The 26,653-nt window shown below is 39.2% G+C and overlaps 1 protein-coding gene across 8 annotated transcripts in view; it reads left to right on the top strand.

Annotated features, from left to right (window-relative positions):
- CNKSR2 (connector enhancer of kinase suppressor of Ras 2) overlaps window positions 1–26,653 on the top strand; it is a 207,141-nt gene that overhangs the window by 154,081 nt on the left and 26,407 nt on the right. For all 8 annotated transcript variants that reach the window (XM_074534619.1, XM_074534618.1, XM_026791812.2 and 5 more), the window contains 3 exons: window positions 5,659–5,726; window positions 10,260–10,360; window positions 11,613–12,150. In XM_074534619.1, coding sequence (XP_074390720.1) covers window positions 5,659–5,726; window positions 10,260–10,360; window positions 11,613–12,150 — 707 coding nt within the window. The remainder of the gene's footprint in view (window positions 1–5,658; window positions 5,727–10,259; window positions 10,361–11,612; window positions 12,151–26,653) is intronic.

Raw genomic sequence — 26,653 nt, 5'->3', positions numbered from 1 at the left:
GTTAGTATAAAAAGATAGGTTTAGTTGCTGAGAAAATAGGTGCAGAGAAACGTTGTTTCTGACTGGCTTCATATGTTAATTATTTAATTCAAAAATATTACCTCTTTTTTGACACAAAGGTTTGAAATCTTTAGAAACTTGATTCCATGTTTCTAAAAAGAAATAAATACAGTGTGTGAAACAACATCCAAACACAATTTCAGAATTTCAGGTTTCTGTTTTTGGTTGTGTGTGGCACCTGCAAAGGTGAGGTATCTCCAACTCTGCTTCCTTACATACTCCCAAACATGGATGCTTCCTCTGGGAGTCCTTCTGTTTCTTGTCCTGAAGGGAGTAAGAAGTTGGAGAAAGATTTAAAAAAGTCACTGTTTTCTTATGCCAGTCTTGAAAAAGGAGTGGAAGTTACAATGAATTTTGCAGATTCTCTCCACTTCCATGAATTTTGAAGTGAAACTTTGGTTGTATTGGATTTGATAGGGAAAATTTCAGCATTTCAAAAAGAACAAGGACTTAAGTCTTAGCTCTTTGAGTACTAAATTTTACTGTATCTGTTCTTGGCTACTTGTGCAATTTTTCAGAAAAATTATTGAAACTTCAGCACAAAATAAACACAATTCCTCTTAATTCATTTGAATGGTAAATTAGACCGTGAATCCCATGTTTATTCAAATATTAGGGGGTTTCTTTCATTTATTTTCACAATATCAACAGAAATTAACTCAGTTCAAAATAATATGCCATTTTCATCAAATGACAGACAACACAAACAAAAATCTATTATTGCAACCTGAGAATTGTTCTATCTTAGTCTGTTGATATCCTCACTGACCAGAGCTGTTTTCAAAACAGAGGAAAAAGGAGAAAAACTGAATCAATAAAACTTAGCAAGTCCTGTAATCATGGTTTAAGCTCTCCTGTGTGTACTAGATTCCACTACCTGGCAGAGCACCTTCAGGATACTGCCAGTTCATTGCTGATAATATTTGGGTGGAAAGGCATGCTGATACTCCACTGTGCCTGCTTTCCTTTAGAAATATCTGTCAACATTTTTTCAGAAGTTTGTGCATGACTGAGGCTCACTTCAAAAGTCTCTTCACAGTTAGAAAACTTAAAACCTTTTAATTGGTTTGTGAAATTTTAGACTTGCCTTTCCTAGATAATTCTGTCCAGCCAGTCACTCAAAAAGTAGTTTGTTGTGCAGCAAACAGAATAATGGCTTGGTCTGTATTCAACATACCCTGAACCACAGCAGTAGCTGAATCATTTCTGTCAGCAGCTCCTCACTCAGTATGACAAGGCACCTTCTTTTTGAGCATAGAAATTTATATATTTTTTCAGTAATCAGAAAGCAGCAGCAAATGTGCAGCAATATTTTTAAAATATATTGCACAGTGTAAAACCCAGGAATTACAATATTTTTATTTTCTCACCATAAATATTCTTTTTACCATATTTTGAAACTAGTGCATATTAATTCCTTTAGAATGAGCTTGACAAAGTTTAGATCTGAGTTATAAACATGTAAATTTAAACTCTGTCAGGGTCTGTGGAATTACTTGAAATTCTTATATTTGAGTTGCCATCAGTCTCACCAAAGAATTTTATTTTTTCTCTTTGTTTAATGTTTTAGAAAAATTATTTCACTTTCACAAATATTCAGTTAACTCAATAGATGGGAAAAAATTTACTGAAAAATAGTCTTTCAGATGCAAGGATAATAAAATACTTCCTGTCTAAAAGTATTTTGAAGCCTAGATGAAGTAAAATATGGAATGAAATTATGAAGTTAAATTAGTTCTCTTTTGATCATTTTATGTTCTTTATTTTGTCAAATTTCTAACATAAATTCTATTTATGTATCAGGCAGTCATTTCAGTTTTGTTTATACTTGAAGCAGAAGAAACAACAGTAGAAAACTGCTAATATATGGAATGACTGAAAATTCAAAATCATTCAATTCCTTCATCCCTTGTATAAAATGATTCAGTTGTTTGTATTAAAAAATGTTTGCCAGCTATGAAGTTTTTGTTTGTGTATATCTACTCACATAAAATGGGTATTTTAATCTCAGGTTATTCTGTCACTATTCAAATTTTCTTACTACTTTTCTGACTGTGCCACACCATGGTGCTGGTAAGGAGTCTGGAGAGCTGTAATCACTGAATTTTGTTGTTGGGGCTCCTGAAGTCCCATTAGTCCATATGGTCACAACAGCAAAATGTTCTTTGTACCTGTTAGCATGCTTTTTCCATGTGAAAAGAGGACAGAATATCACTTATAGATGTAAAGTACTTCTTTCTAGTGTAAATGTATGGTCATGGAAACATGTTGCTTGGAAATTCGTTGTTATTCTCTTCATTCTGGTTAAACTGCATTCAGGTATTCATGGACACTCTAAGGTATCCAAATTCCCATACAGCAAGTTCATCCTATAGCCTTGAGGTTTATGATTAAGGAGAATTTGACACTCTGGTCTGACTAAATTTATTGCATCTACTTGAATGTGAGATAAGATAGAGAAACGTTTCCTACTAGTCTGTGAGAGTGAGAGTACTGTGCATCCTTCCTTACATAAATTGCAGGTCTCCAGAAAGTCAGGGGGTTTTAATCCTGTTCTATGTGTCATAAAACTGTTTTAATTAAATACGGACAAGAAATGAATGTGCTGTTCTTAAAAAGAAAAAAAAAAGGAAACCTGAATGACTGCTGCAGTTACCAGTGACACTGTATTGTCATACCTAGAAAACAGACTTTAGAATTCTCACAAGAAAATTGAAGCTGCATTTGCTGTAAAGAAACAATATGTTCTTGGCCTTTTGCCCTCCAAAGGTTACAGTGCCTACCAGGACAAACACACTGAAGGGAAGAAAGATAGAAGTCTCCCATGGCCTAGGGCTTTGTATCTGTTAATATGCATATTAAGAAACATTTCTGTAGCTGTATGATTGGAACTTTTGTCCCCAGTGCATTGTAACCCAGGCATGTATTACTCCTCTTCCATTCTGCAGGAGATCAGTGTGTTTCCTCTTTGATACAAGTCCAGTGTGTTGGAACTCTCATACAAGTCTAACTTGAACAAACCAGAGCTCTGGTCATGCTTTATTAAAATAATACTAATTCCCTAACCCTATCTGAAAAGGCTTTAGCAGCCACATATCAGAAACTATGCAGAAGAAGTCAATACCATTCTGTTAGTTTCCAGACTGGCAAACTGCTCAAAAGCTGTGGTTGTTCACAGTGTGCAACCTCATCAGGGGTTACAGCCACCTTCTGGTTCACCCCACAGGCTCTGTAGGTCACAGTGCACACCTCAGCATAGATCATGACCTGCAGAAATTCATTAGAGGTGAAGTCAGTCTGCTCTCTCTCTCAGGAGTCAGAGAATTGCTACACATTTCCTGGGCTCTCATTAGATTTTATTTTTCAGGAAATAATGCTTTCCTGGAAACAGTCTTCTGTCATCTCTGTAAGCAGCATCAACTGTCTGACAGTTGAGTGTTCATTAATTTAACTGTTTACCTCAATCATAAGGAAACTTACCAGGAAATGCTGTCTCATGTTTAGGACAGAATGAAGGACAGGAGAACCTTTATGGCTCCATTGTCTAATGCTTTGTGGTCAGCAGCCCTACCCAGTGGGGCTCATAGGTGGCTGCTCCCTGCTGGCAGTGCAGGTGAGGATGGTAAACTGGGGGTTGAGCTGGGAATGTGAAACCCTGAAAAGGTGAGAGGCAAGCAAAGCACCATCCTCACTGTCTGCCATGCCATTTGACAGAGCAGATGCTTGTCATCTTGTGCTGCTTTACCCTTTGGGCACAGACAAGTGTGTGGCCTTTGTTGGTCTGGGTGAAGTCCCTACCTCTGTGCCTCTGATTTGAGCTGGCAGAGCTGGTTCAGCTGGCAGCTGAGCTTTATTCCCCAAAGGAGTTCTTCACATAGCAAAAATGTGAGCCTAAAATATGGCTTTTCTTTTGGCTTTGAAGGTATAACATCATTGTCTGAGATGAGGTTTGTTGGAATTCTCTTCCTGCGTGCTGCTTGTTTTTACAACTGTATGGTACTTCCTAACAATTACAACTCATTCTGAGTGTCCTCTTCAGCTTCCCTATTCTTCTGGCAGAAATTTTGATTGTGTGGTAACATGAAGTATTCTGCAATCATTTTAGGTGCAAATCCCTAGCTTTCTTCCCAATGTACAATGATTTATGGATGATTAATATGGTAGACAGGTCAAAAATGTGGTCACTATTTGTGCTAAGACAGTGGCAGTCACTGGAAAGTGTCCCTTCCCCCATGCCAGGGGGATTTGTAACTAGAAGATTGTTAAGGTCCTTCCAGCCTAAAGCATTCTGTAGTTCTCTGCCTCCATGATGACAGGAGTTAATTTCTAGGAGAGCAACTGCATTTTATGATTTGATGCTTGCTCTGCATTGCAATGTCTCGAAGGCAGGCATGCAGGAGACATTACAAAGGTATGTCCTCTGCTGAGACAAACATCCTGCTTCTCTGCATGCAGTATGCAAACAAAACCCATCAGGCACAGGTTTCTGACATGGGGGTTTCCCATTCCTGAAGAAAACCCAAACCTGACTGCCGTTGTCTTTCTGTATACCCTAGCAGTTAAATTGCAAACCAGTAGGTTGGCAAACCAGGCCTGTCAAATTCTGGCTATGGGATGACTGGAGCAAGTAATTCCAGGTTTACCATGGACTGGACAACACGGGAGATTGCCGTGGTGGTTTAAAGCCTCGTTGATGAAGGACCTGATTCAGTGTAAGCATTTGGCTGATGAATACACTGAGAGCCCCATGGGGGAAGAGCACAGGTTGAAACTGCCCTGCTACAGACAGTTCAGTGTATGCTTGGCAATGATGGCCCTACTAGAAGAGAGCAGCAATAGCTCATTTTTTGGATTGGTTTTTTTTGGGTTTTGGGGAGTTTTTTTGTGTTTGGGTGTTGGGATTTCTTGTATAGTTTTGTTTGGGGTTGTTTTTTTAATTTGTGCAGTTTATGGAAGCACTTTTTCAAAGCTAAATTGGGATTAAAACCTTAGATGTGAATGGCATTGAAGCAACTATCTTTCTCCCTGCATTTCTGTGACACAAACACAAAAGTGAATTCTGATATGCCTCCTTTCTTTGTACATGGCACTGTAGGTAAGCTCTAAAACATAATGGCATAATTAAACCACAATGTCTGTTTGGGAGCAAACCTTTTCTTTTTACTGCCATTTTCTGCTTTGTTCCTCTGCTAAGTTGCCAATTTAGGCCTTAATATATTGCTTCAATCTCTGAAAAGTGGTATTTGTTCTTAGGAAATCAAAACAGCAGGAGTATTTGTGTGATGGCATATCTGTGAGCAGCAGACTTAACAACTCTTTGATTATCTCTAAGTCCTTTATTTTACAGATGTTTGACATCATACATGGTTTTCCGTTTGAAACAAAATCCTTGCTGTGAAAGCAGTTTGTTCAACAGCAAAATCATAGATCTTTGGAGACTCCCTGAATAAAAATATCAAAGAGAACAGCTGTCTGATATGAAAAATAACATTGTCCTTAATCTCCTTCAGATGCTTCTAGGTTTGTTTTTTACTAGAAATGCATGCAAAAATTAAGAGGCTGGATGGGTATCACTGTTTTTTTTTAATATTATTTCAGATGGCTCAACAGAATTAACATGCTTGCTGCTGGCTATGCAGAAAGAGAGAGAATCAAACAAGAGCAAGGTAATGTGTTGTTATTTTGTTTTCTTCTGTCAGCTCTTATCACAAGTTCATCTGTTCTCTTTTCCCTGCTGTGTATCAGGCCTGATTCTCATCATCTGAAAGCAAATCACATATGGGTATTGCTGTTATTGCTTTAGAGAATTCCTTCTCTGACAGGAGTTCTGACTAATTCCTTCAGACTCTGATCTGCAGACACTTCTGAGATTATTCCTGAGAAGACTGCAAAAGATAGCTAAAAAAGCAGATGTACTGCCAGTAAGCTCTACTGTATGGTACCAAGGAATCTGTGTCCCTTATCAGAAGAAACTTAAGAATCTGGAGGCTAAAAGAAATATTTGAAACATTGCATTTGTGTTTGAATTCACAGAGGGCAGGAGTGCATGAAATTGATCTTGGGAACAAAACCATTTTTCTAAAGCCTGTTGAGTTAATTGGATTTACTCTAAGGACTTTAATTTTAAGGCCACTTAAATTTTGTGATTCCTACTGGTTTTACTGTATTGCAGTGTATTGCTACAGCCCTGTTGGCATTTCACTTTGAGTTGTAGGCTTACAACATTTTACATGTTTAATTTTTTATGCCTAATATTTAATGGGTAAAAAAACCAGCATATATAAAATAATGTGTTGATTTTCTTTGAACTGTTGCAGTAGAAGTTGTAATTGCAGACAGAAAAAAAGAAAGGGTCAGTCCAATTGTGTTGTGGAGGCTGTTTCTTGGAATTGCCAGTGACATGGATGCACAGAAGGGTTCCTATCTAAGTATCTGCTTTGGCAAGCAGATAGCTTTTGAATTCATGCTCTTTTCAACATATGTACCAAGCAGCAGGCACCAGAAAATTGCAGTGGTTGTGATGATCCAGAGCTTATCCAGACGCCTGTCTGCCTGCTTCCCACTCAGTCAAAATCTCAGTTTAATTCTGTGGCTCTGAAGCCTTCATCAGAAAGATTTTGGGTTTTGGCATGTCATTTTTGCCACCAGGCCCTCTGGATTCCCACAGCCCAGGATAGCAGCACCATGATCACTCTTCTTCAGTCATGTTCTCAGTGCCTTACCAGACCTGGAAATCAGTTTGGGAACCATATTTCCTAAGCAGCACTACTGTAACCTGTTAGAAAGAACCTGTGTACCATCTGTTGTCACTGCTTGAAGAGGCTGTGAACAAATTCTGGATCTCAGAGTCTTCGAGGAAATCCTCTGTTTTGGCATTCAAAGCCAAATTACAATTTTTATTGACAGCAGGTTGGCACCAGAATTACAATGCCATGTGGGGCAGTAAGTGAGAAGGTGTATGTTATGCTAATGGTGTCCAAGTGCACAATTACACATTATACACCTTTCAAAGTCCAGATGGACATGCAGAAATATTTTTGCTACTAAGAAATCACTGTGTAATAAAATAGCAGATGATCCAGATAGACGTGAGATGATGTGCATTCAGGCCTCATGTAGCTTATTATTAAAATGTCTCCCTATTGAAGATAATCAGTGAATCCCCACTGACTATGCAAATTATATCCTAGGCACTGACAGAGTTCTTTGTTACACTAACACCATTCACTCATGTTGATTTGTTGCAGGCAGGTAGGTAGAACTGTATCCTCTTTGTGTTGCTTAGTTGTGTTTAGTGTGGGAGGCAGAATCACATTGTCCCCTCACTGCCATACACTGTTTTAATGCCTCTGGTGATTTTCCTTGGCTCCCAGCACAAGGGCTGTTACACAGCTCAGTATTGTCCCTAATTAGCAAAGTTAGCAAAGTAAAACCTCTCTATCACTTCAAGCATTTTTGCCCTTATAGAAACTGTGAAGCTAGAATTTTCTATATTCAGTGACTGTACCAATTGTCATCTGCATATTTGATTTGACAAAAGCTCTTTTCTTTCTATGTGGTTCAGCCTTTTGCAGCAAAGCTTTATAATACCTCTGAAACAATTCAACAGGAGTTGTCAAATCTGTCTCAATTAAGAGTTGAATGGTTCTGAATCTAAAGTTCATAAATATATTTCAAGAGCTTCAGAGATGCACGAATCATCGAATTGTGGGTGTACTGCTGAATAAAATGTTACATTCTGTACAGAACAGTTTTATAAAAATACCTTCAACTTTTCATGTGAAATACAATGCATGTTAGCAATACATCAAGGGACTTCCTTGGATGGAGAAGTTATATACTTTCCAGTCACATAAATCTGAGGGAAAAAATCCCTAGTTTATATAAATAGAGTATATTTATTCAGGAAATGGCAGATCAGTGTTGGTTTATATATAATATATTCTGTCTGTTAGTCATTGAGAAAACTTTCACGATATGCCTGATGCATAGAGCTTGTCCATCACTGAATTGGACAAATCTACAGAGAGAGATACAGCAGCTGTTTCATAGCATCATACATGTTTTACATGGACTCTAATGAGTCAGTTGCTAAAAGGAGAGCATTTTTAAAAATTGGTGGGAGACCATTTCCATACATTTTATCTGAAAATTGACCTCTGTTACTGCAGAAATTTTCAAGACAAGCTATAGGCTGCCCACAGAATTCCCTGTCTGAGATAAGGTGTGCAAAAGCATCATCCCACGGTGTTCTCTTGTATGTGGATTTGACAGGAAGAACACCTTCGTATTTTTAGCCAAAATTGGAACCTGCACTGAGGCTGCTAAATTTTGCTTTCAGAATAAACAGTTGAGCTCCAAGTCTGCAGAAATGTCAGTGAGCAATGCAGTTCTGACAGGTCTCTCACCACACAGCACACCATTAGGCTTTGCTGCAATAGGAACAAACATGCCTACATGTCAATATTTTCAAATGTTTTAGGTCACTGGAAATAAGTTTTCTTAAAAGTAGGATTTATTTAGAAAAAGAGTTTTCATTGGTTTAGTCGTTCATTTACCAGAAAATAATTATTTGCAGATGTCTAGAGACATAACTGTTAGGATTATTTTTTATTTTGTAGTCATAAAAGCTTTATTTATGCAACTTATTTATTATACTGTTTAAAGAGAATGTCTCAGCTGTAAGCTTGCAGGAATCAAATGAAAAAGCTTAGAGTAAAAACAGAATTGCTATTGTGTGGAAAAAATTGAATAGATAAATAAGGCTGTCCCCACCAATACTGAAATCTAAAAAAATACAAAACCGTAGAGACTCCTGTTCAAGGTGATGTCATTTAAAGGTAAGTTTATGCTTTAAGTCTTAATAAGATTAAATATGGTAGATCACTGATCATACAATACAGTAATCGTGAGAGAAAATCATTCAAGACAAGATTACATGTGGTGCCAGCTCAGATTTTTAGTTTAGATTATTTGTGAAGCAGCAATCAGTCTTTTTCTCCTTATTTATCAAAGAGAGAGTAGTAATGATGCACTTTGTTGAACACTTGAGGTGAAGTGAAAATTGCCAGTGGATAATCTGTGAGCAGTCTGAGCTATAGTGTCCTGTCACACAATGATTTACCCAAATCCTGGGAGGTGATGCAGTCAGAAACAAAGTGACAGCAGAAATGTTTGCATAAGTCTTACAGTGTGCAAAAATGTTAAGAGTTGTCTGTCTTGAACTGAGTCAGCAGTTAACTAGGGGTTTTTTTTGCAGGAAATATTAAGGTTCAGTGTCCTTTTAGTTAGACGCCCTTCTACTTCAAAAATATTTGTAACATAATGAATTCCCATGTAGTATATTCTTCCCCTTTGAAATAAGCTTGGCTATGACTTGATTTCCTGAAAAAATGAAATGTTTTAATTAAACCTTAAACTTAACCCACAAAATCTATGTCCTTTATACTTTCTCATCCTTCTTTTTGAATTCTGTTCTTAAATGTCATTGTCATATTTTTCCTTACCATATCACTTTTATGTTCTTACATGAGCAACAGGGCAGCAGCTGTTTATGAAGTAGATGTATGATATAAAGTCTTGCCTTAAATACCACTGTTTGTTATTAGAAATTGAACTGAAAAACATGTCTGGCAGAAAATAATGGAAAAAAAGGGTAGAAAAATAGCACTGATTATTCATGGGTGCAATAACTCCTACCTGTTTGATTTTCCAGTTGGTTAAATACATTTGTTGGTGTTATTTGCAGTCAACAAGACTTTAGCAAAACAATGTTTTTAATAATTTCAGTTCAAAAACTATTGCAGGATTTTTCAGCCAGTAAATATCCAATCATAATTATTTTTATGGCTGTATAAATATTTGAAAGTCTGATACACGTATTAAGAGTATTCTGTATGCCTGTTGCATTTATAAGGTAAGCACAAGAGTTAAATTTGTGGTCATTTTCACATTGCTGTCCAATAGTTCTGTAATGGGACATTAGGTTTCTTATACCCCATAATGTTTAGATTTTTCCTCTTCAGATTAAGACAATTCCAAGTTACAGCAGCTAAGACTGACAGCATCAGCATCAGTATTTCATTGCCAACAATACCAAAGGAGGAATTTCATGTTGCTTTTGTGAAAGCACATCTCTGATACAAAACTGCATCAAAAAGTGCTGGCAGTTTCTGACCTGATCCTTGTGTGACCCGTAGATTACTGGAGTGAGAGTGACAAGGAGGAGGCTGACACTCCATCGACGCCGAAGCAGGACAGCCCCCCGCCCCCGTACGACACCTACCCACGGCCGCCCTCGGTGAGTCACCTGCAGCTGGCCCTGGCAAGGGAATGTGTGCCCAGAGGGCCACCCCTGCAGCTGGCCCTGGCAAGGGAGTGTGTGCCCAGAGGGCCACCCCTGCAGCTGGCCCTGGCAAGGGAATGTGTGCCCAGAGGGCCACCCCTGCCTGCTCTCCTACCCATGGGCACAATCATGCACCCAGGATGGAGCTCGGCCATGAGGTTTTTTAGTCAGTGCTTGACTGAAGGCATTGGTTAAGAAACACACATTGCAGACTTCAATGGCCACCTTTGCTGTTTCCACTGGTTTGTAGAGAACAGGGATTTATAATCCCACTTGCTGTACAAAATAGATTAAATTACAGAAGTCTTCTTGTTCTTCATTCATGATGGACAGCTAGTCATCCATGCAATCCCTGACCACTCTCTTATCAACTTTGTGAGAAAATGTTATTATATCAGGAACAAGACAGACTCTTCTCTAAGGCTCCAGCAGTTGTTCTATGAAGCATTACAGTAACAAATTACACTTGAATTTCCAGAGAAATGCCAGCAGAAAAATGTTCTGTCTTGTATTGCAAACAGCAGTACCAGGTGTTCTCTTATTGTGAAAAAGTAGGTTTCTCTTATAGAGAAATATAAATTAGAAAAAAGGAGGATTATTTTGCTTGAACCAGTTGTTGACATAAAACTATATTATAGACCTCTAACTTATTCTCCACTGGAAACTCTTAACTTTCATCTCTGCATACTTAGTGTTAACTAATGCATCTTACTTGGATATGGTTTTTGGAATGAACAATGGGGAAATACAGGGGGAAAAGAGCATTCATGATGTGTAATTTGAAGGCAGTACTTTATCTCACAAAATTATAGACCTTTGAGTGACAGTACTGAAGCACTGCAAGCATGATTCCAAAGAAAAGCAAAGTAGGATGACAGGCATTTGGATAGCAGTTTTAAGGTTTTGAATGAATCGGGTACATCTCTACTATGTCTTCCATAGTGCCATATTTTGCAAAGTTTTCTGCAAATTTTCATGGCTTATTTTATAGATTAAGTGACATAGTAAAGATACTTACTATGAATAACTATCAGTATTTGACCTACTGTTGTGACATACAGATATGGGTATGCGTTAAAATTAGGATCAGGACAGGTTAATTAGGTAAGGTTGCGAGCCATGGCTGATAAGGAGAAGCGACAGGTTATTATTAGGAGCATCTCTCGGAGTGCATTGATTTGAAGGCTGCTCCTTGCTGCCGTTGCAGATGAGCTGCACAAGCCCCTACGTGGAGCCCAAGCACAGCCGCCTGTCGTCCACGGAGACGTCGCAGTCGCAGTCGTCGCACGAGGAGTTCCGCCCGGAGGTGGCCGGCAGCGCCACCGAGTCCCCGGTGCGCAAGACGGCGAGCCAACGCCGCTCCTGGCAGGACCTCATCGAGACGCCGCTCACCAGCTCGGGACTGCACTACCTGCAGACGCTGCCCCTGGAGGACTCGGTGTTCTCCGAGGTGGCCGTGGTGTCCCCCGAGCACCGGCGGCAGTCCACCTTGCCCACCCAGAAGTGCCACCTGCAAGACCACTATGGCCCCTTCCCCCTGGTGGAGGGCGAGCGGATGCAGGCGCTGAACGGCAACGGGGGAAAGCCCCGAAGCTTCACCCTGCCCCGGGACAGCGGCTTCAACCACTGCTGCCAGAGCCTCTCGGTCGGCGCTGCCGACCACCACGAAGAAGCACAGCAGAAGGAGGTGGAGGAGGAGGAGGAGGAGGAAGGCAAAGCAGCAGAAGAAAACCAGGAAGATAAAAGTAAGTATGGGATATTTCTGTGGCCTTTCAAGTGTCCTGTTTGTGTTATGTAGAAGTTGTTTTTCCTTTTTCCTATCAAATATCCCCAACAGTCTTTCAACATCCCCCATGTTTTACCAGGTCCCCCTTGTTGCACACCTCTTTGGTTTGCCTTGTGTATGAGGCCTAATAACCAGAATGCTGCATGACCTCTCAATCACCAGACATTTCCCTGTAGGCTGGTCACCAATCCCCTTCTACTAGTAATCCTTAGCTTAAATGGATTTTGCTTCCATGCTTTTCTTCATGTTTACACTTGCACAGTATCCTCCTCCAGTAACAAACATGTTTTTAAGGGACATACTTGGTAAGATTTCCAGCCAGCCCCATCTGAGCTTAAAAACCTCTTGGTAAATCCTGGAGTGCAGGTCAGGCTGTGATTGTGCAGTATCCAAGCAGGCAGGTCAAAGGACATCCCAAAATCTGTAAGAAGTTGAAAGAGAGAAGGTATTTTCCCAGTTCCGCTCATTGTGATTTATAAGGAAAGAAATTAAAAAAGTATTTCAAATAAAAAAAAAATATATAGAGAACAACAGTGACCAGTGAGGCTTAAAAAAACCCCATAATGCTGAGTAACTGTCAGTCATCTGGCACAAAAACTCCATGGAATATTAGTCCTACTTATCCAACATAACCTGAATAACCAGGGATTAGAAAAGGTCCCTGCCCGTCCTGAACATGTAAACACATTTTTCTGTCTGTTTCATGCTCTGTCCTTCACTGTCATTTGTGGAGCTTCTCGGTATGTGCTGCTAGCAACGTTGAGTCCACACCCAGGTTGTAGGGTCAGTTGGTGAAGCCTGCACTCATGATTTGTGGGGTTGCACTGCAATTAAGTTATCTGAAGAGGCAACGAAGGCAGCATAGCCCTTGAAGCTCTCCAAGAGTCTGTGCTAGCTATTCCTTCAAATTCAGCTTTTTCACTGCAGTAAATAAGTACAAAAATGGTTAAGAAAGAGGAAAGGATAATGAAGGCTTTGTATGATTAACTATCTACCTAAGTTGATTCATTAAAGTTAGCACCTTTGTTGAGCATTAAAATTCATGTGGATGTTATTTGGTATACTTAGGAGAGATCAAAAGTTTTCCATTTTTCTTACGCTTCAGGCATTACCTTCTAAACATCTCCAATTCTTTACTTTCTTCTGCTGCTTTGAGAAAACAGTGGTTTCTCTTGCAGATATTAAATTTGATGCCATTAAAAGTTTAAAAAGGCACTATTTCAATTGTGTTCATGCATGATACTTTGCAAAAAACTGATACATTTATTAGGGTAGTATTAGATTCTTACTGACTGAAATGAAGCTGGCTAATTAACAGGGCTAAATTTCATCAACCGTGCAGCACATTTTGTCCTATTTTTAGCCTTCAGATTTGGTTTTCAAATGGGTTTTTACTGATAGAAATATAAAAATTTTTTCAAAAAATGTCCTTATTGAAATGGAAAGGGTCAAGGAGACTTTCCACTGGCTTTGCTGTGCTGTTTGGGCACTACTTACAGATACCATCGCAAGGTCTAAGAGCTTTTTTAGGTGTTTTAAATGTCAATTTCAATGCCTTTGTGTACCTGGTTGTAGCATTTTATAGCATGCTAATTACTAGTAAAAGGCTAGTGCTTGATTTAATCATCTTGGGTGTTTCTCCATCCTTCTATACTAATTTCCAGAAAAGGAGAACAAAGGTGTAATTTTTGAAGTGATCTCCCTGTATACACATGCTTGTATTTTTTATTTGAGTGAGGAGGTTTCCTTGGTTGAAGCTTTAACAGGAGATTATTTTGGAGTCACTGATGACCAGCTAGACAGGTCAAGTGCTCATGATGAGTTGTTGACCTTGAAATTATAAAACCAGAAGTAAAATACTGTCTTGTCCGTTGAAAAGTTTTAACTGTTGAATTGCTTGTTGCTATGACTGCAATGTTCTGTTTGCAACACTGACTTTTTCCAATGCCCTTCCCAGTAAAAGGCAGGAGGATTTCCTGCAAGTGGTGTTCCTAAGGGCAAAATCCAGTTTCTGAGTTGAGAGGTTTGCTTACATCTGCTAAGTCACTACCGTGTGTGTGCTACCTCACCGCCTCCTTCACTTCCATTGCTCTGGGAAAATGAAACATTGCAACTGGCTGGAGAAAGGAAATCCTCTCTCTTTCAGAAATGTTTTAACCTAACGTTGAATGTTTCCTCATGTGGTATCAGAATCTTTTAAATATATTTATTTGCCTTACACATTTGTGATCCTGACAGAGTTCTGGGCTCTTGGATGATTATGTGTGTTCTTGTGTGTGCTTGTGTGTGTTTTAAAGCTTAATCATTCCTATTGCTTTTTGTGCAAGACAAGAATGCAGCTCCTTTGCTGTTGTCAGATGCCATTGCCAAAAGTTTGTTCTCTCAGCTTTCTGTTGTTACATTCTCACTGTTAGAACCACCTGAATTTAAATTAGATAGTAAAATGCAGTCCTGTTTCTTCCAACTTCTCTTGCAGAATTGTTTTCAAATAACTGCACCACAAACTAGGAGCTCCACATTTTCAGATGCTGTCCCCAGCTGCTATAATTTAACATATTTCTGTTGATTTTGTACTAAAGTTACGCTGATTTGCAACAATTAAGCATCTTCTCTCAGACAGTTACCACTTTATGTCTTAAATAGATATTTCAAGACTTTACTGACCCTGGAAATAGTTCTGTGTTTCAACTCTTCTATAATGCCTAGATATTTATGGCAAATTGAAAATATGGGTTGTCCTTTCCTGTGTTTATCTGTCAGGACCTAACTTTGTTATGTGTTCAGATGCTTATTTTTGTCCTGTTGTATCACATTAACATTGCACTGCTAATCCTTAATGGATTGTTTTATTTCCCAAATGACTTTTGTGTAAATCATTTAGATGTTCCATATTGACACCATTTTGTAATGGTCTCTTGCTTTGTAATCAAAGAGGATTCTCTTGTGGGATATTTGAGCTTTTCCGTGTGTTTGTTCCTGATTATGCAAGTGGCAAACCACGTTCAGACCTGCAGCACCAGCATGCCCCTTGCTGTGCTGTTCAGAGGCAGCCTGGACACAGAGGGCAGGCTGTGGAGGCTGTGGCTCAGTGTTTGCATGTCTGTGATTCAGTTGAGAAGGAAAAGTTGGGCCTTTTCAGGTTTGTTTTCTGCTAGTGGGAGGTAATAGAAGGAGACAGCAGCGTATCATGACACTGTCACCTCTTCCCCTCTGGCTCCACCTCTGTCTGCACTCTGTTTTGACAGATTCTGCCACTTAATGCAAAGAACACTTCTAGAGAGACTGCTTCCAAGTTTTGTCCCAGGAAAGCTTGTTTCAGTTTTTTCTTTATTTCTTTAAATTATCTTTGGTGGTGGTTCTTTCATTTTCAAAGACTTCTCTGGTTTGTGCATTACTAGGGTTTACTAGCTCTCTGCAGGGTGTAGCTAGCTGTTGATCCTGCAAGCCAACTAAGTCAACTTAGTTGCAGAAAAACCTGCACCTTTTTTGCATACTCCCTGAAAAAGTCTTTGGAGAACAGCCATGTTTGAGGGAGTCTCAGGTGTTGTCATCTGCCCAGAGAGTGCTGGGACAGGAGCTCTGCTGCTGGCTCCAGGTGCTGCAGGGCTGGCTGGGGTAATACTGGCACACTTTCCAGGGAACTCACACCTGGGACCTGCAGCAGTGTGCAAGGGAGTTTTCCACTGTGCTGGCTCCATACAAATTTATTCAGGGAACATGGATAGAAAAGCACTGATGTCTGTGTTTGAGTCTGAAAAGGGATTTGCAGCAGGAAGAAATCACTTAGATTGTCTTTGCTGTGTTAAACCCCCTTTCCTTCTGTGTTGTTTCTTGCCTCTTTGTTCTGCAAGTTTTCAGTCCTTTTTCTGCATTCTTAATACTATTGTTTTTCCTGACATGTGTTCAAGGACTTTTGGTTGCTACCCCATCATCTTAATTTCAGATAATACCTTCTATATAGCATACCTTCTATATGGCATGGACAACTGTAACAAAGTTTTACATAAATTCTAACAAATTACTGGCTGCCCTTCTGGGGCAATTAATGGCTGAGAGCTGCTTGTTTGCTGCACTGGTTTCACCCTCCAGAGTGTTTACAAGATGCTGCAATCTCCCTCCTGTGACTTCTGCCAGCTTTGAAAGATTTCACAGGGCTTCTGAAGGCTGGGCAAACTCACAGATGATCCCTGGCATTTTGCTCCATCACCACAAGCTCTTGTGCAAGTTTCCAGCATCTCCTGGCATCCCATGCTTGGTCCCGCATAGTCTTGTGAATGCTGCCTCAGAGGAACACAGTAGCCTCATGCTCCAGTCTCTGAAACCTGTCTTTTGACCTCAAACTTCTGAAAACACTGTCAAAAGCCAGAGCAGGAGCTAATGTTGGCATTTTGCAGCTCTGAGAGATGCCCAGTCTCTGTGAAGGGTTTCAGGAAAGATCAGCTTTATGTCAGGGAGAACTGCTCACTGAAACAGGTACCAAATGACTGTGCTGAGGTACCAAGCCTGAGAGGTTTTCTTCTTTTTTTTCCCAATAAAAAAATACAAACCAGCCAGAGAATAAGGGAAACTCAGAACAATTTCTCCCATGTTGCAACTTCCCAGCTGCAGAAATAAAGTTCAAGGTGGCAGTGCTTTCACAAAATAGGACAGAGGAGATAAGGGCTCCTATGACTGGCAGCAAGTATCATGCACTGTGGCCAAGGTGTATCCAATGGGACATCCTAGGCAGATTTGCTTTCAAGAAGGAGTTAGTGCCAGTAAAAAATATACTCTCAATAAGGTCAGGTATTTCAAATTCTGAAATACAGGTCTAGGGAGGCTTCCCTCTTTATAATGAGGGGGCTGTAATGCAGGGTGCAAATGGTATGTCTCAGAAGGATCTATGTTTGCTAATTAAACACTATGTTATGAAATGGTACCCTGTGTACACTTCTAGGCTTTGCTTCTCTGCATTTTAGGCAGAGTGTCTTCACTTTGGCAGGTTTTAGGCACAGTGAAATCTGGGAGTCGGGATGAATAACACATGAAGCCTGGATTGCACACTCTGGAGTTGATAAGGATGTCTGGCTTAATTTAATAGGGCAGTTTGCTTTTTTGACAGCCTCTTTCCATTTTAGAGAGGACATCATTAGTGGTGTCCTGTTGTCTGACCGCCTAGTTTTATCCTCACTGAGAGGCAAGGGAGGAAGCATTAAGATTTACTGTATCTTCCCCTCTGGAATTAATGCCCAGGAGGGTTTTAAATAAGCAGAGTTATGAGAAACTGAGGTAATGTTTCACGTTAGACGTATTCCATATGAAACTGCTGCATAGCACAAAGTGCAGCACCTTCTGGGACACTGAGGGTGTTATTCTGACTTACTGCATCCACTGTCAGTCCTGTGCAACCAAGAGCATTTAACAAGTTGGGGGTTGGGTTTTTTTGCCTGACATCCTTCTGGGCAACACAACCCATGCATGCTCAGACACTGGAGTAGGTTAGTGAAATGTGTACTTTTTCTGAGCTTTGTTTTTATGATCTAATTTTTCATTCCTAATTCCCTTTTGAGCCTTCCTGTGGCACCTGACTGGGCATTTGCACTCCTGTGGGCTGAGGACCATCAGCATTCTATGCCTTGTCTACTTGTCCCATCGCCTCCAAGGCAGTGATTTTGCTGTTAACTCAGATTGAGCTTACCTAAAAGTGCTGCTCAGTTATGCTCAAAAATTTGACTACCTTACATAAACAACTTGGAGTAGATATGTTAATTTCTGAGCATGTTCCTTAATTAAAATTTAAAATTTAATAAATACGGCTTTTTCAGTTTTCATATGCAGAAGCAACTCCACTGCAGAAGTGAGTTTGTATTCTAAACAAAAATGATGGGATACAAAACCTCTATATCCTGATTTTAAATTTCAGTTCAAGGGGGAAAAATTGCCTGCAGTGTTTGAAAGCCAAGTATTGAATCATTTACTGAGTAGCAGTTCAGAAAGCAATATGGGCTGTCAACAAAAATAAGAATAGTTTTAATTTTATGCTTGTTACTGTTTATACATATAGATGCATTTTGCCCACAAATATTTTGTTGCCACATTTAAAATTTTATTTGATTTCCATTGCCCATGCTGCTAAAAATACAAAGGAGAGATGAATTCCTACTTTTCTTTTGGTTTTAATAGCTTTGGGTGTCATTGCCAATAAAGGTCATCTGCTTTTGCCTGAAATATATGGATTAAATTATATCTTTTTATGTGCAAAAGAAGTTCACAAGAGAATTTCTTACAAGGCCATTCTTCCAAATTGCTTTTCTTGCTAAGTTTCCTCAATTCAGTTTCTAAGCTGGGGACTGTCAATGGAGCTATGCTGCTCCCTACCAGAGACCCCTTTGGGTTGGGTGGTGAAACAAGGAATCTGTACATGAAAAAATATATTTCTGGTGGGGCTTTTTTATGTTCTGCATTAATTCTCTTGCCAGGTGTTGTGTAACCAGTCTGTTTTGCATTTAATTTTTCCACTTCATGGTGTCAGCAAGCTCTGTCTCTGCTGCTGCCCTGTCTGGGTCTGGCTGCAGAGATGCTCTCCTTGGGAAAGGTCACTCATAAATGGTAAAACACTTCACAAGCAGCAGAGGGAAGACAGTCCAAGTCCTCTAGGGATCTCTGTTTACCCCACTGCTGTTCCATCCCAGTTTGCTGGCCTGAAAAGTTTTGGTAGCAATATTAAAAATGCCCTTTTTTGTGCTTGCTGCTTTCACTCCCTCAATTCTTAATGTGCTTTCAATCTTTCAATTCTGAAGCTATAGTCAAATTTTCTATGTGAAGATACTTAGATTTTTTTTTTAATTGTTTTGTGGGTGAACAGGAAAATCCAACTTTATTTTTTCATTACCCCATAATTTTCCAGTGAAAAGAGGGTTTTCCTGTCCTAAAATTTAAACTTAGTTACATTTCTTTTGGTTTCAAACATGAAAAACATGCATTTTTAAAATCATTTATATAAAACTTCTCACTGAAACCTACAGAAAATTGTTATAAAGACATTCTTAGATTTGACTACTGCAATTTAACTGCAATTTTTCCATGACAAAGCCATTTCTCACTGGGATTTTTGCAGAACTGGCATAGTTCTTCTTTGAGATATAGCAGGGATTTGGCCTAATCTGAAGGTTTCTAAATGCAAAGGAAACAGAAATCTACAATAAAATCTACAATAGAAAAAGTTAGCTCCCCATGATTTACATGAGAATGTTCTTTTGAAATGTATAATTTTAAATTTTCAAAGCTAAAAAAGATGAAACCCTTTCTATAATCAATGGCAATCAAGTCAGAAGATGATGGCATAGTACTAGTAGGACATGGGAACAGAGGAGTACTAAAATCTTATCAGAATGTCTTCATTACATCTCCAGGTGGTGCCATCTGTTGTGTGTGCCTCTCATGTTCTTTCAAGGCAATCATTGAAACAAGGATGAACTTGAGTCAGTAGTGCTTGCAAGGACATGGGAGGGATATGGTTTTATTAAACTACTACCATGCTGAATGTCTGGAGGGTCACCATGTAAAGATGCATTCTTGTTTAATTAATATTCATCATGGGAAGCAGGATAGGCTATTAAAGACTTCAGTGCAAACAGTCAGCATCCTGCCAACATTTTTTTGCTGGACAGAGGACTCTAGAAAAGCCATATTTTGTATGAAGCAGTTGAGTTTAAACTATTTTTTTAAAAAGAAGTCCTCAGAATTTTTGGATTTAAGATGTATATTTTCATGGAGGTCTATGCAATCAATGTTGTAGGACAATTTTTTGTGAATTGTGAATTTTTGTGAATCCTATCATGCTTGCTTGGCCTTCTGGCTGCCTTTCCTTGCAGTCACTAGCTGCTGCTCCAGAGGGTCACCTGCCAGCCCTATGCAACTTCCTTGGATACTCCTGGGCAGCTAAAATGGCACTAGATGCTTATTTTTTAGCCTCTTAATCTCCTTATTGGTTTCCTAAATCTTTCCAGTGCAGGAGGGCAGTGTATATAGGTTAAAGCCTTGGTCCCTGCAATGACCCTGGTGAAGCTGTAAGTGTGATGTGGGTGTCTGGTGTCTCGGAGCTAGGAACTGGAGATTATTTGGAAGATTATCCATTGTAGCTCTGCAATCTAGATCTGGAGCTGCCATACCTTCCAAATTTAAAACACCTCTGGTGGTGGGCATTCTTCATTCCCTCCAGACAGTGCTTTTCCTCTTTTCTGTTTTGGGAAGGAATAATTTTATTTTTTCCTGCTAATGGATATTGAATTGTTCCCTCTGCAATTTAAGCCCAGCATTTCCATTCCTTTATGGCACAGAAAACAGACTGCTCCATTACAGCAGCCCTTCTTCCCAGCTGAAAGGTTGTTGTGAAGGTTAGTTTGGTTTTTCCCATAGTTAGTGTTTGCTAGGACTGCTCTTGCTGAGCTTCCCTGGGTTTTCCAGGCTGACTCCCATCCCTTCTGCCATGGCGGTGTCCAAGCTGGGTGCAGCAGATCTGATTGAGACCAGGGAGCTTGCTCTGCCCTGGCTGTTTTGTGCTCTGTACTGTGGTAAGCATCTGTTTGGCAACCATACTGTACTTCATATTTCACTTGGGGCTGTACAGTGTCCCAGATGGTTTTCTGCTTAATGCTTGTTTTTCTAATTGTAGTTGTTCTGATTTTTTTCTGGGCCTCTTACCTATCCACATTAACTAGCTCATGTTAATAAAAGCCTCAGCTGAATTAAAATGTCAAATTAATTGGGCTAAAACCAACCAACAAATATATATGACATTTTGTAAAACTAACAGCCTGACTAAGTAAAAAAAACAACAACAACAAAAGAAGCAAAACCCCATGAAACAAAACCTGGTGTTTGCCAGGCTCTGTGTCTGTTAGCACAGCATTTACCATATTGGTATATAAAACTTGGCAAGGGATTTCATCCTTCCAGATCATTCCAGCTCTGAAACTGTCCTCCAGCAGTCTAGGAGAAGTTTCCTCACACTTTGGTGCCTGTGGATTTTAATAAGTTTATTCTCTTGCACTGTTCAGGCTGTTGGTGCCATCTGGGGCTGTTTCTGGATGCAGAGCAGCCTCAGGGGAACCCCACATTGTGCAGCTCCTCCCTTTAACAGGGAGCCTCTGGTGTCTCCTCCATCTGGGCTTGGCTTTGCTACCAGAGGACACCTTGGATAGGAATGGTTTAGGCATTAGGTGGCTAATATTGTTTACTTCTGAGAGCTGAACTTCTAGAAGGAAAGTACAGTTCCCTGTGTCACAGACCTTCTGCATCTAAATAGCCAAGGAAGAAGTTCCCTGGAGATGAGTGGGGAGCAGAAGGCTCCTGCTTTTGTCACTTGGGATTCCATCCATCCCTCAAAAGTGTTCAATGCTTAGAGTTTATAGTAGTCATGTGTGTTTCATTTGTAAGATCTTCTGTTAAGAATTAAGAATGAATTCAGAATTTCCAGTTCTTTTGAAACAAATGTGATAATACAATATTAACAAACAAACAAAAAAGCCCTGTAATCAAGCAATTTTGCAGTTCTCATTCATTATTAAGAAAGTAAATTTTTTGTCTCCTTTTGTGCCTCAAATTTGGAAGTTTTTAAATCTGATCGATAGTTGACAGTCCAGCATCCTTGTACTAGTGTGGTGCTATTAGATACCATGATTTATGAACAAAGCATGAAAAAAGTGCTGTGCAGGATCTTACTGTCTTTACATGAAGAAAATTACTGCATTTTAAGCAGGATTTTTGCTTTCTGGCTTCACTTTTTGAGTCCTGCTGGCACAAAATTGTACCAGCTCATTCTCTCTTCTCTTCTGGATCCCAGAGAGATAAACTTCAGGCTTTTGGAATATAAAATATCACCACTGATTTCTTGAAAAGTATTTGAGTTGTTATCACCATCGGAGAGAGGGGAGAGAGGCTGCCAAAAAACTTCAATTTAAACCATCTTTCAACCAGGTTTTGAAAAGTTCATTTAATCATGAGATGATTTACAGGCTTCAAGGAGGAAGCAAAATTAAGGGAGCCTCACTTAGGAGATTTCTCCTGGTTTTAAATTCAGGAATGGACAGAGATCAGGCAGTGGCAAGGGCAGGAAGTTTACTCAAATCTCTTTACCCAGCACTGCTGATGAGAGTAAGCAAGAAAACTCAGCTGGGGATCCTTGTGCTTTTATTTCCATGTTGAAAGGAGCTCAGATTTTGAGTGAGGAGGGATGGCTTGGGGAGGCTCCAGGAACAGCTCCTGCTATGGTACCCAGGGGCTTGGCAATGCCAGAATCCCCTGTTAGTGGGGCTTCCTACCTGTGCAGAGTTGTCTTCATGGAATACTTGAGAGATGGTGAATATGAGGCACAATTAGAGAGTGTTTTCCTGTAGTAAAAGTAGTAAAATCTGGTTTAGAATTCACATAACAGTATTTCAATAGCTTCTACACTTGCCATTAAAGTGAGATTTTTTTTGCTGTACTAATGTGCACGCTTAAAAGCCAATCTAAAAACCATACTAAATCTATAAAAGGCTTGAAGCTGATTATTCTGAGAGTTCTTGTTCTTTCCTCCCTGCTAGAATGTGTCCTGCCATTTATTTTAAACTTCTAGTTAAAAAAGAAAAATTATTCTCAAGACATTTTCTTCTTTTTTTTTTTCATTAAGCTAAGTATATGTACATAATTTTACAGCAAAACAGTTATATTTCTAACTTTATTGTAATGGCTTTAAAGACAACTGGAGTTGCTGGTTTCTGTTTCTTTAGAAGACAGAAGAGAGAAGTTTTATTTATTTACTTCTGACTGTGTAAAGAGCCTGGGGAAAATTCCATTTAAATTTTATACTCCAAACTAAAACTATCCAAGACTGAATTACTAATTTTTTACATTGTTCTGCTTACCTTCTCCAGTGTCACTGTATGATCTAGGTATTTAATGTCCTCTTTCTTAATGTATCCTCAACAGTTTCATGTGATTATTTTAGGGGCTAGAAATACTTATTAATGAACTAGACTAATTTAACCATACCAATTTTTTTTATACCAAGACACTGAAAATTTAACAGGATTTATGAAATGGTGATACTGTAGAATAAAAATAAAATTAATAAAAAAGACCCAACAAACACGAATGCACTTTAGGCACTACTGCATTATGGATTAACAAATCGATAGTTTCCAAGTTCTCTGCTCTCTTTGTTTTTTAACCTTGAGTTCACAAATTCTGCCAGCAGATAAAGATCTCTTTTTAGTGGCTATCATGAATCTTAAGCATAAACAGGTTATCCTTGTATCTATGCAAATTGTAAGAAGTTGAGAAAATTCATTTTATGAAAGCTTTGCACAATTTGTAAAGTATCTGTAAAATGTCTTCATAGCAAAATAAGAGGAAAAAAGATACATGTTAGCTTTCCTGGGAATACTTGTTTAATACTTGCTTACTCGTGGCTGAAAGTTTTGGCACAATTATTTCTGAACTATTGTTAGAAGGTGGAAGGAGGTGTGAGTGTTTTCATAAAGTTAAAAAATTATTGCCTTGAGTACTCACAGTTTGGAAATGGCTTTTCCAGTTGATGCAACTCAGAACTATGTCAGCCACCTTCTTCTTGGCCTGTCCCGTCCCAAAAGACAATTTTCCTAAGCTTGTGTATGTTGTGGCTAAACAAGACTATGGGATTTATAGGAGAGTATAAAAGTCACTTGAACTAAAAATTAGATTCTTCAGTTTTGAGAACAGAACTTGGATCTGTGTGGATTTCATTATTCCTGAAATTTAGTGGAGGTTGAATGTGGAAGGATGAGGGCATGGTGGATGGCCATGAGCAGCCAGTACCCATGGCACCTGTAGTTTCTACTTGGAGGAAAACAGACATGGAGGGGTGAGATTTTATATCCTACATGGATTTGGCTTTGCTGCCAAGGCTGTCAGAAGGCATTGTGTGCATTTTTCAATACAGTGCTCCTTGGAATGATGGGGAGTAGGAGGTTGCTGAGAGTAACCCAATGAACAAAGGAAAGCACACACCCCCAAGGTGGTGGAGGCTTAATTTACCCCTTTTCTTGGAAAAGAAAAGAAACAGTTTGTGCAGTCTGATCTGTAGTACTTGGGAACTGGAAACATCAGGGTGTAGCTGGGGAGGAGGTTGCAAAATCGAGTGGGGGGAGATGGAAGCAAAAAGTAGACTAGAAATAGGGCATAAATCTGTGATGGTGAGGTAAGCTATGGAACGAGTTTAATTAAGTTGTGATTGGTTTTTGAAATGAAAATCCCATCAGCCTCTAATCCTCTGTGCCACAAATGAGGATGATGGTGTTATAAATCTTTTCCCAGTTAGAAAAACTGTTTTAAAAGTATTTTATTTCTACAGTGTCACATTTCTCTTACAGCATAACCTACTGTAAATGCACCTATGCTGCTTTAGCCTTTATTTTAAAGATTTATGCAGTTTAGCATTTTGAGCCAAGGTGAGCCGCGTGGATGGATTTTATGCTGGGGCCATGTTCTGTGCATTGATAATGCCAATGCATTGAAATACTTCTCAGTGCAAGTTGTCTTTCAAGGAGACATAACCTCATTATTTGGTTGAATAAATAAAAAAACCTCTGCCATAACCTCATTGTTAAATTGAAAACCCTGTAATATTAATGTCCATAATTAGTTGGTACAACAGTTATTTTTGGCCCCTTAGCTCTTGTCTTCTGAAAATACTAGCTGAGACTTTTTCTTCAGATGACTTTCTCAGTTGTGCTGTATGCAAATAGAGTGAATTTTTTAAAAGACAAATTCATGAGGCTATTTCTTTATTTGGTCCTTGTATGTTTTGCATTTCTCTAGTCTGATGTTGCTTATCTTTACCAGTGTTATTAATGACCAAAAGTATACAGCCAAATCTTCATCTCTGGTCCTCCTGTGTTTTACTAACATCTGTTGCTTCCTTCCTGGTTGTGGTAGTTCCAGGTTGAGCAGGGGAGATTGTTCTCTGCACTTAGACTTCAGCTGTGGATTTCCAGTTCTGAAATCCCCCCAAGGTTTCTGCACACACCTTCTAAGGGGTTGTTTTAAGCATCTTCATCTTGAGCTGAGTGTGCTCTTGCTGTATTTTATAGTTCACAAAGAAGTGAGTAATAGTCACCAACATTTTTCATCACCAGCTGTTGTGTTACCAGATACGTAACCAGAACAGATCAATTCTTGCCTGTTCCTACCTTCTCTTTTTCACAGAAAACCTAAATATTCTTATTTTTCCACATAGATGTTGAATAGATCTGTCATACAATATACACTGAACTTTTTGGTTACTGTCTAACTCCTTGCAGTAGCCCATTGCACTGATGGCGAGTCCTGGTGTTATAGTGGAAAATTATTGCATTTCCTGACACTAGATACACAACTTCTTTAAGAGGGAAGTCTACATTAGTCTGAAAAAAATAATCCTAGCAAAATTAAAAATTCACTGAGCCTTTTATTTTTACAGTTTAACCTTGCAATCTAGTACTTCCATTCTGCACAGCAGAATGAGCTTTGCAAATATTGTCTGAAACATTGGTTTGTCCAGTTCTATATCAGATATCAGACTCTGAGTTATTCAAATTTTAAAAAGTCACTTGCAAGAACAAGTGTTTGTACCAGAGAGATGAGTCCCCATGCCTTGAACCATGCCTAAAAACATATTTCTAGGGAGAGTTAAGGGTATCTTTCTTGTAACCCTTGATGGATCATTCTTCCACACAACAGTTTTATTGATTTTGAACTCAGGTGTACTTTGAGCTCTGTTATGCGGCAATAAGGAGTTACACATTTTAACTCCAAGCTAGAGAGACCAAGCATCTCTTCTAGTTAGTTTTAAACTTAGCACACAAACTTTCAGATGTTTTGATTACTTGAAGAGGCAATTACCAACCTTTTTCTGCCTTTATGTCCTTAGAAAACAGGCTTCTGTTCCATCCTCCTTGTTTATAGGGGAAAAATCTTGATTAGCCCTAGACCTTGTATTCCTTGCAGGAAAATCCTTTTGCACAACAATAATCTTATCAGCCCTTCTCTGCCTCTTTCAATACTGCTTTTTAAGGTGAGATGTCCCAAATTAGTATCTTTTTTTTTTTTTTTGCTTCTACTTTATCTACTCTACTTCCTGTATTTATATATAGGTAGAAGCCAAACCTCCCTACTTCTCTGTTTTTGTAGAAGCTGATTTGACGTTTTTAACAAGTGCAATCCAAGAAGAGAGCTAAAGGGAGCTGTTTGGTATAAGATGTTTCTGCCTGATAGGGAAAAAAGGAAAAGGTTTGGTTTTGATGTTGGTAATGCATGAAAAAAAGATGTGTAGTGCTTATTCATGTACAAGACTGCAGAGGAGAAGAAAGTAAAAAAGACAATGTAGCTTCTGAAGAAAATAGCAGAGAACAATAGCTAACTGAGCAGCTTGAGAAATGCATGGGAGGGAAGTTGCTGTTATGGGGTAAGAACAGAGCTCAGCT

Source organism: Zonotrichia albicollis, chromosome 2, assembly GCF_047830755.1.
Source record: "Zonotrichia albicollis isolate bZonAlb1 chromosome 2, bZonAlb1.hap1, whole genome shotgun sequence".
In the NCBI taxonomy this organism is placed as follows: Eukaryota; Metazoa; Chordata; class Aves; order Passeriformes; family Passerellidae; genus Zonotrichia; species Zonotrichia albicollis.
This window is presented reverse-complemented; position numbering and strand designations above follow the sequence as displayed.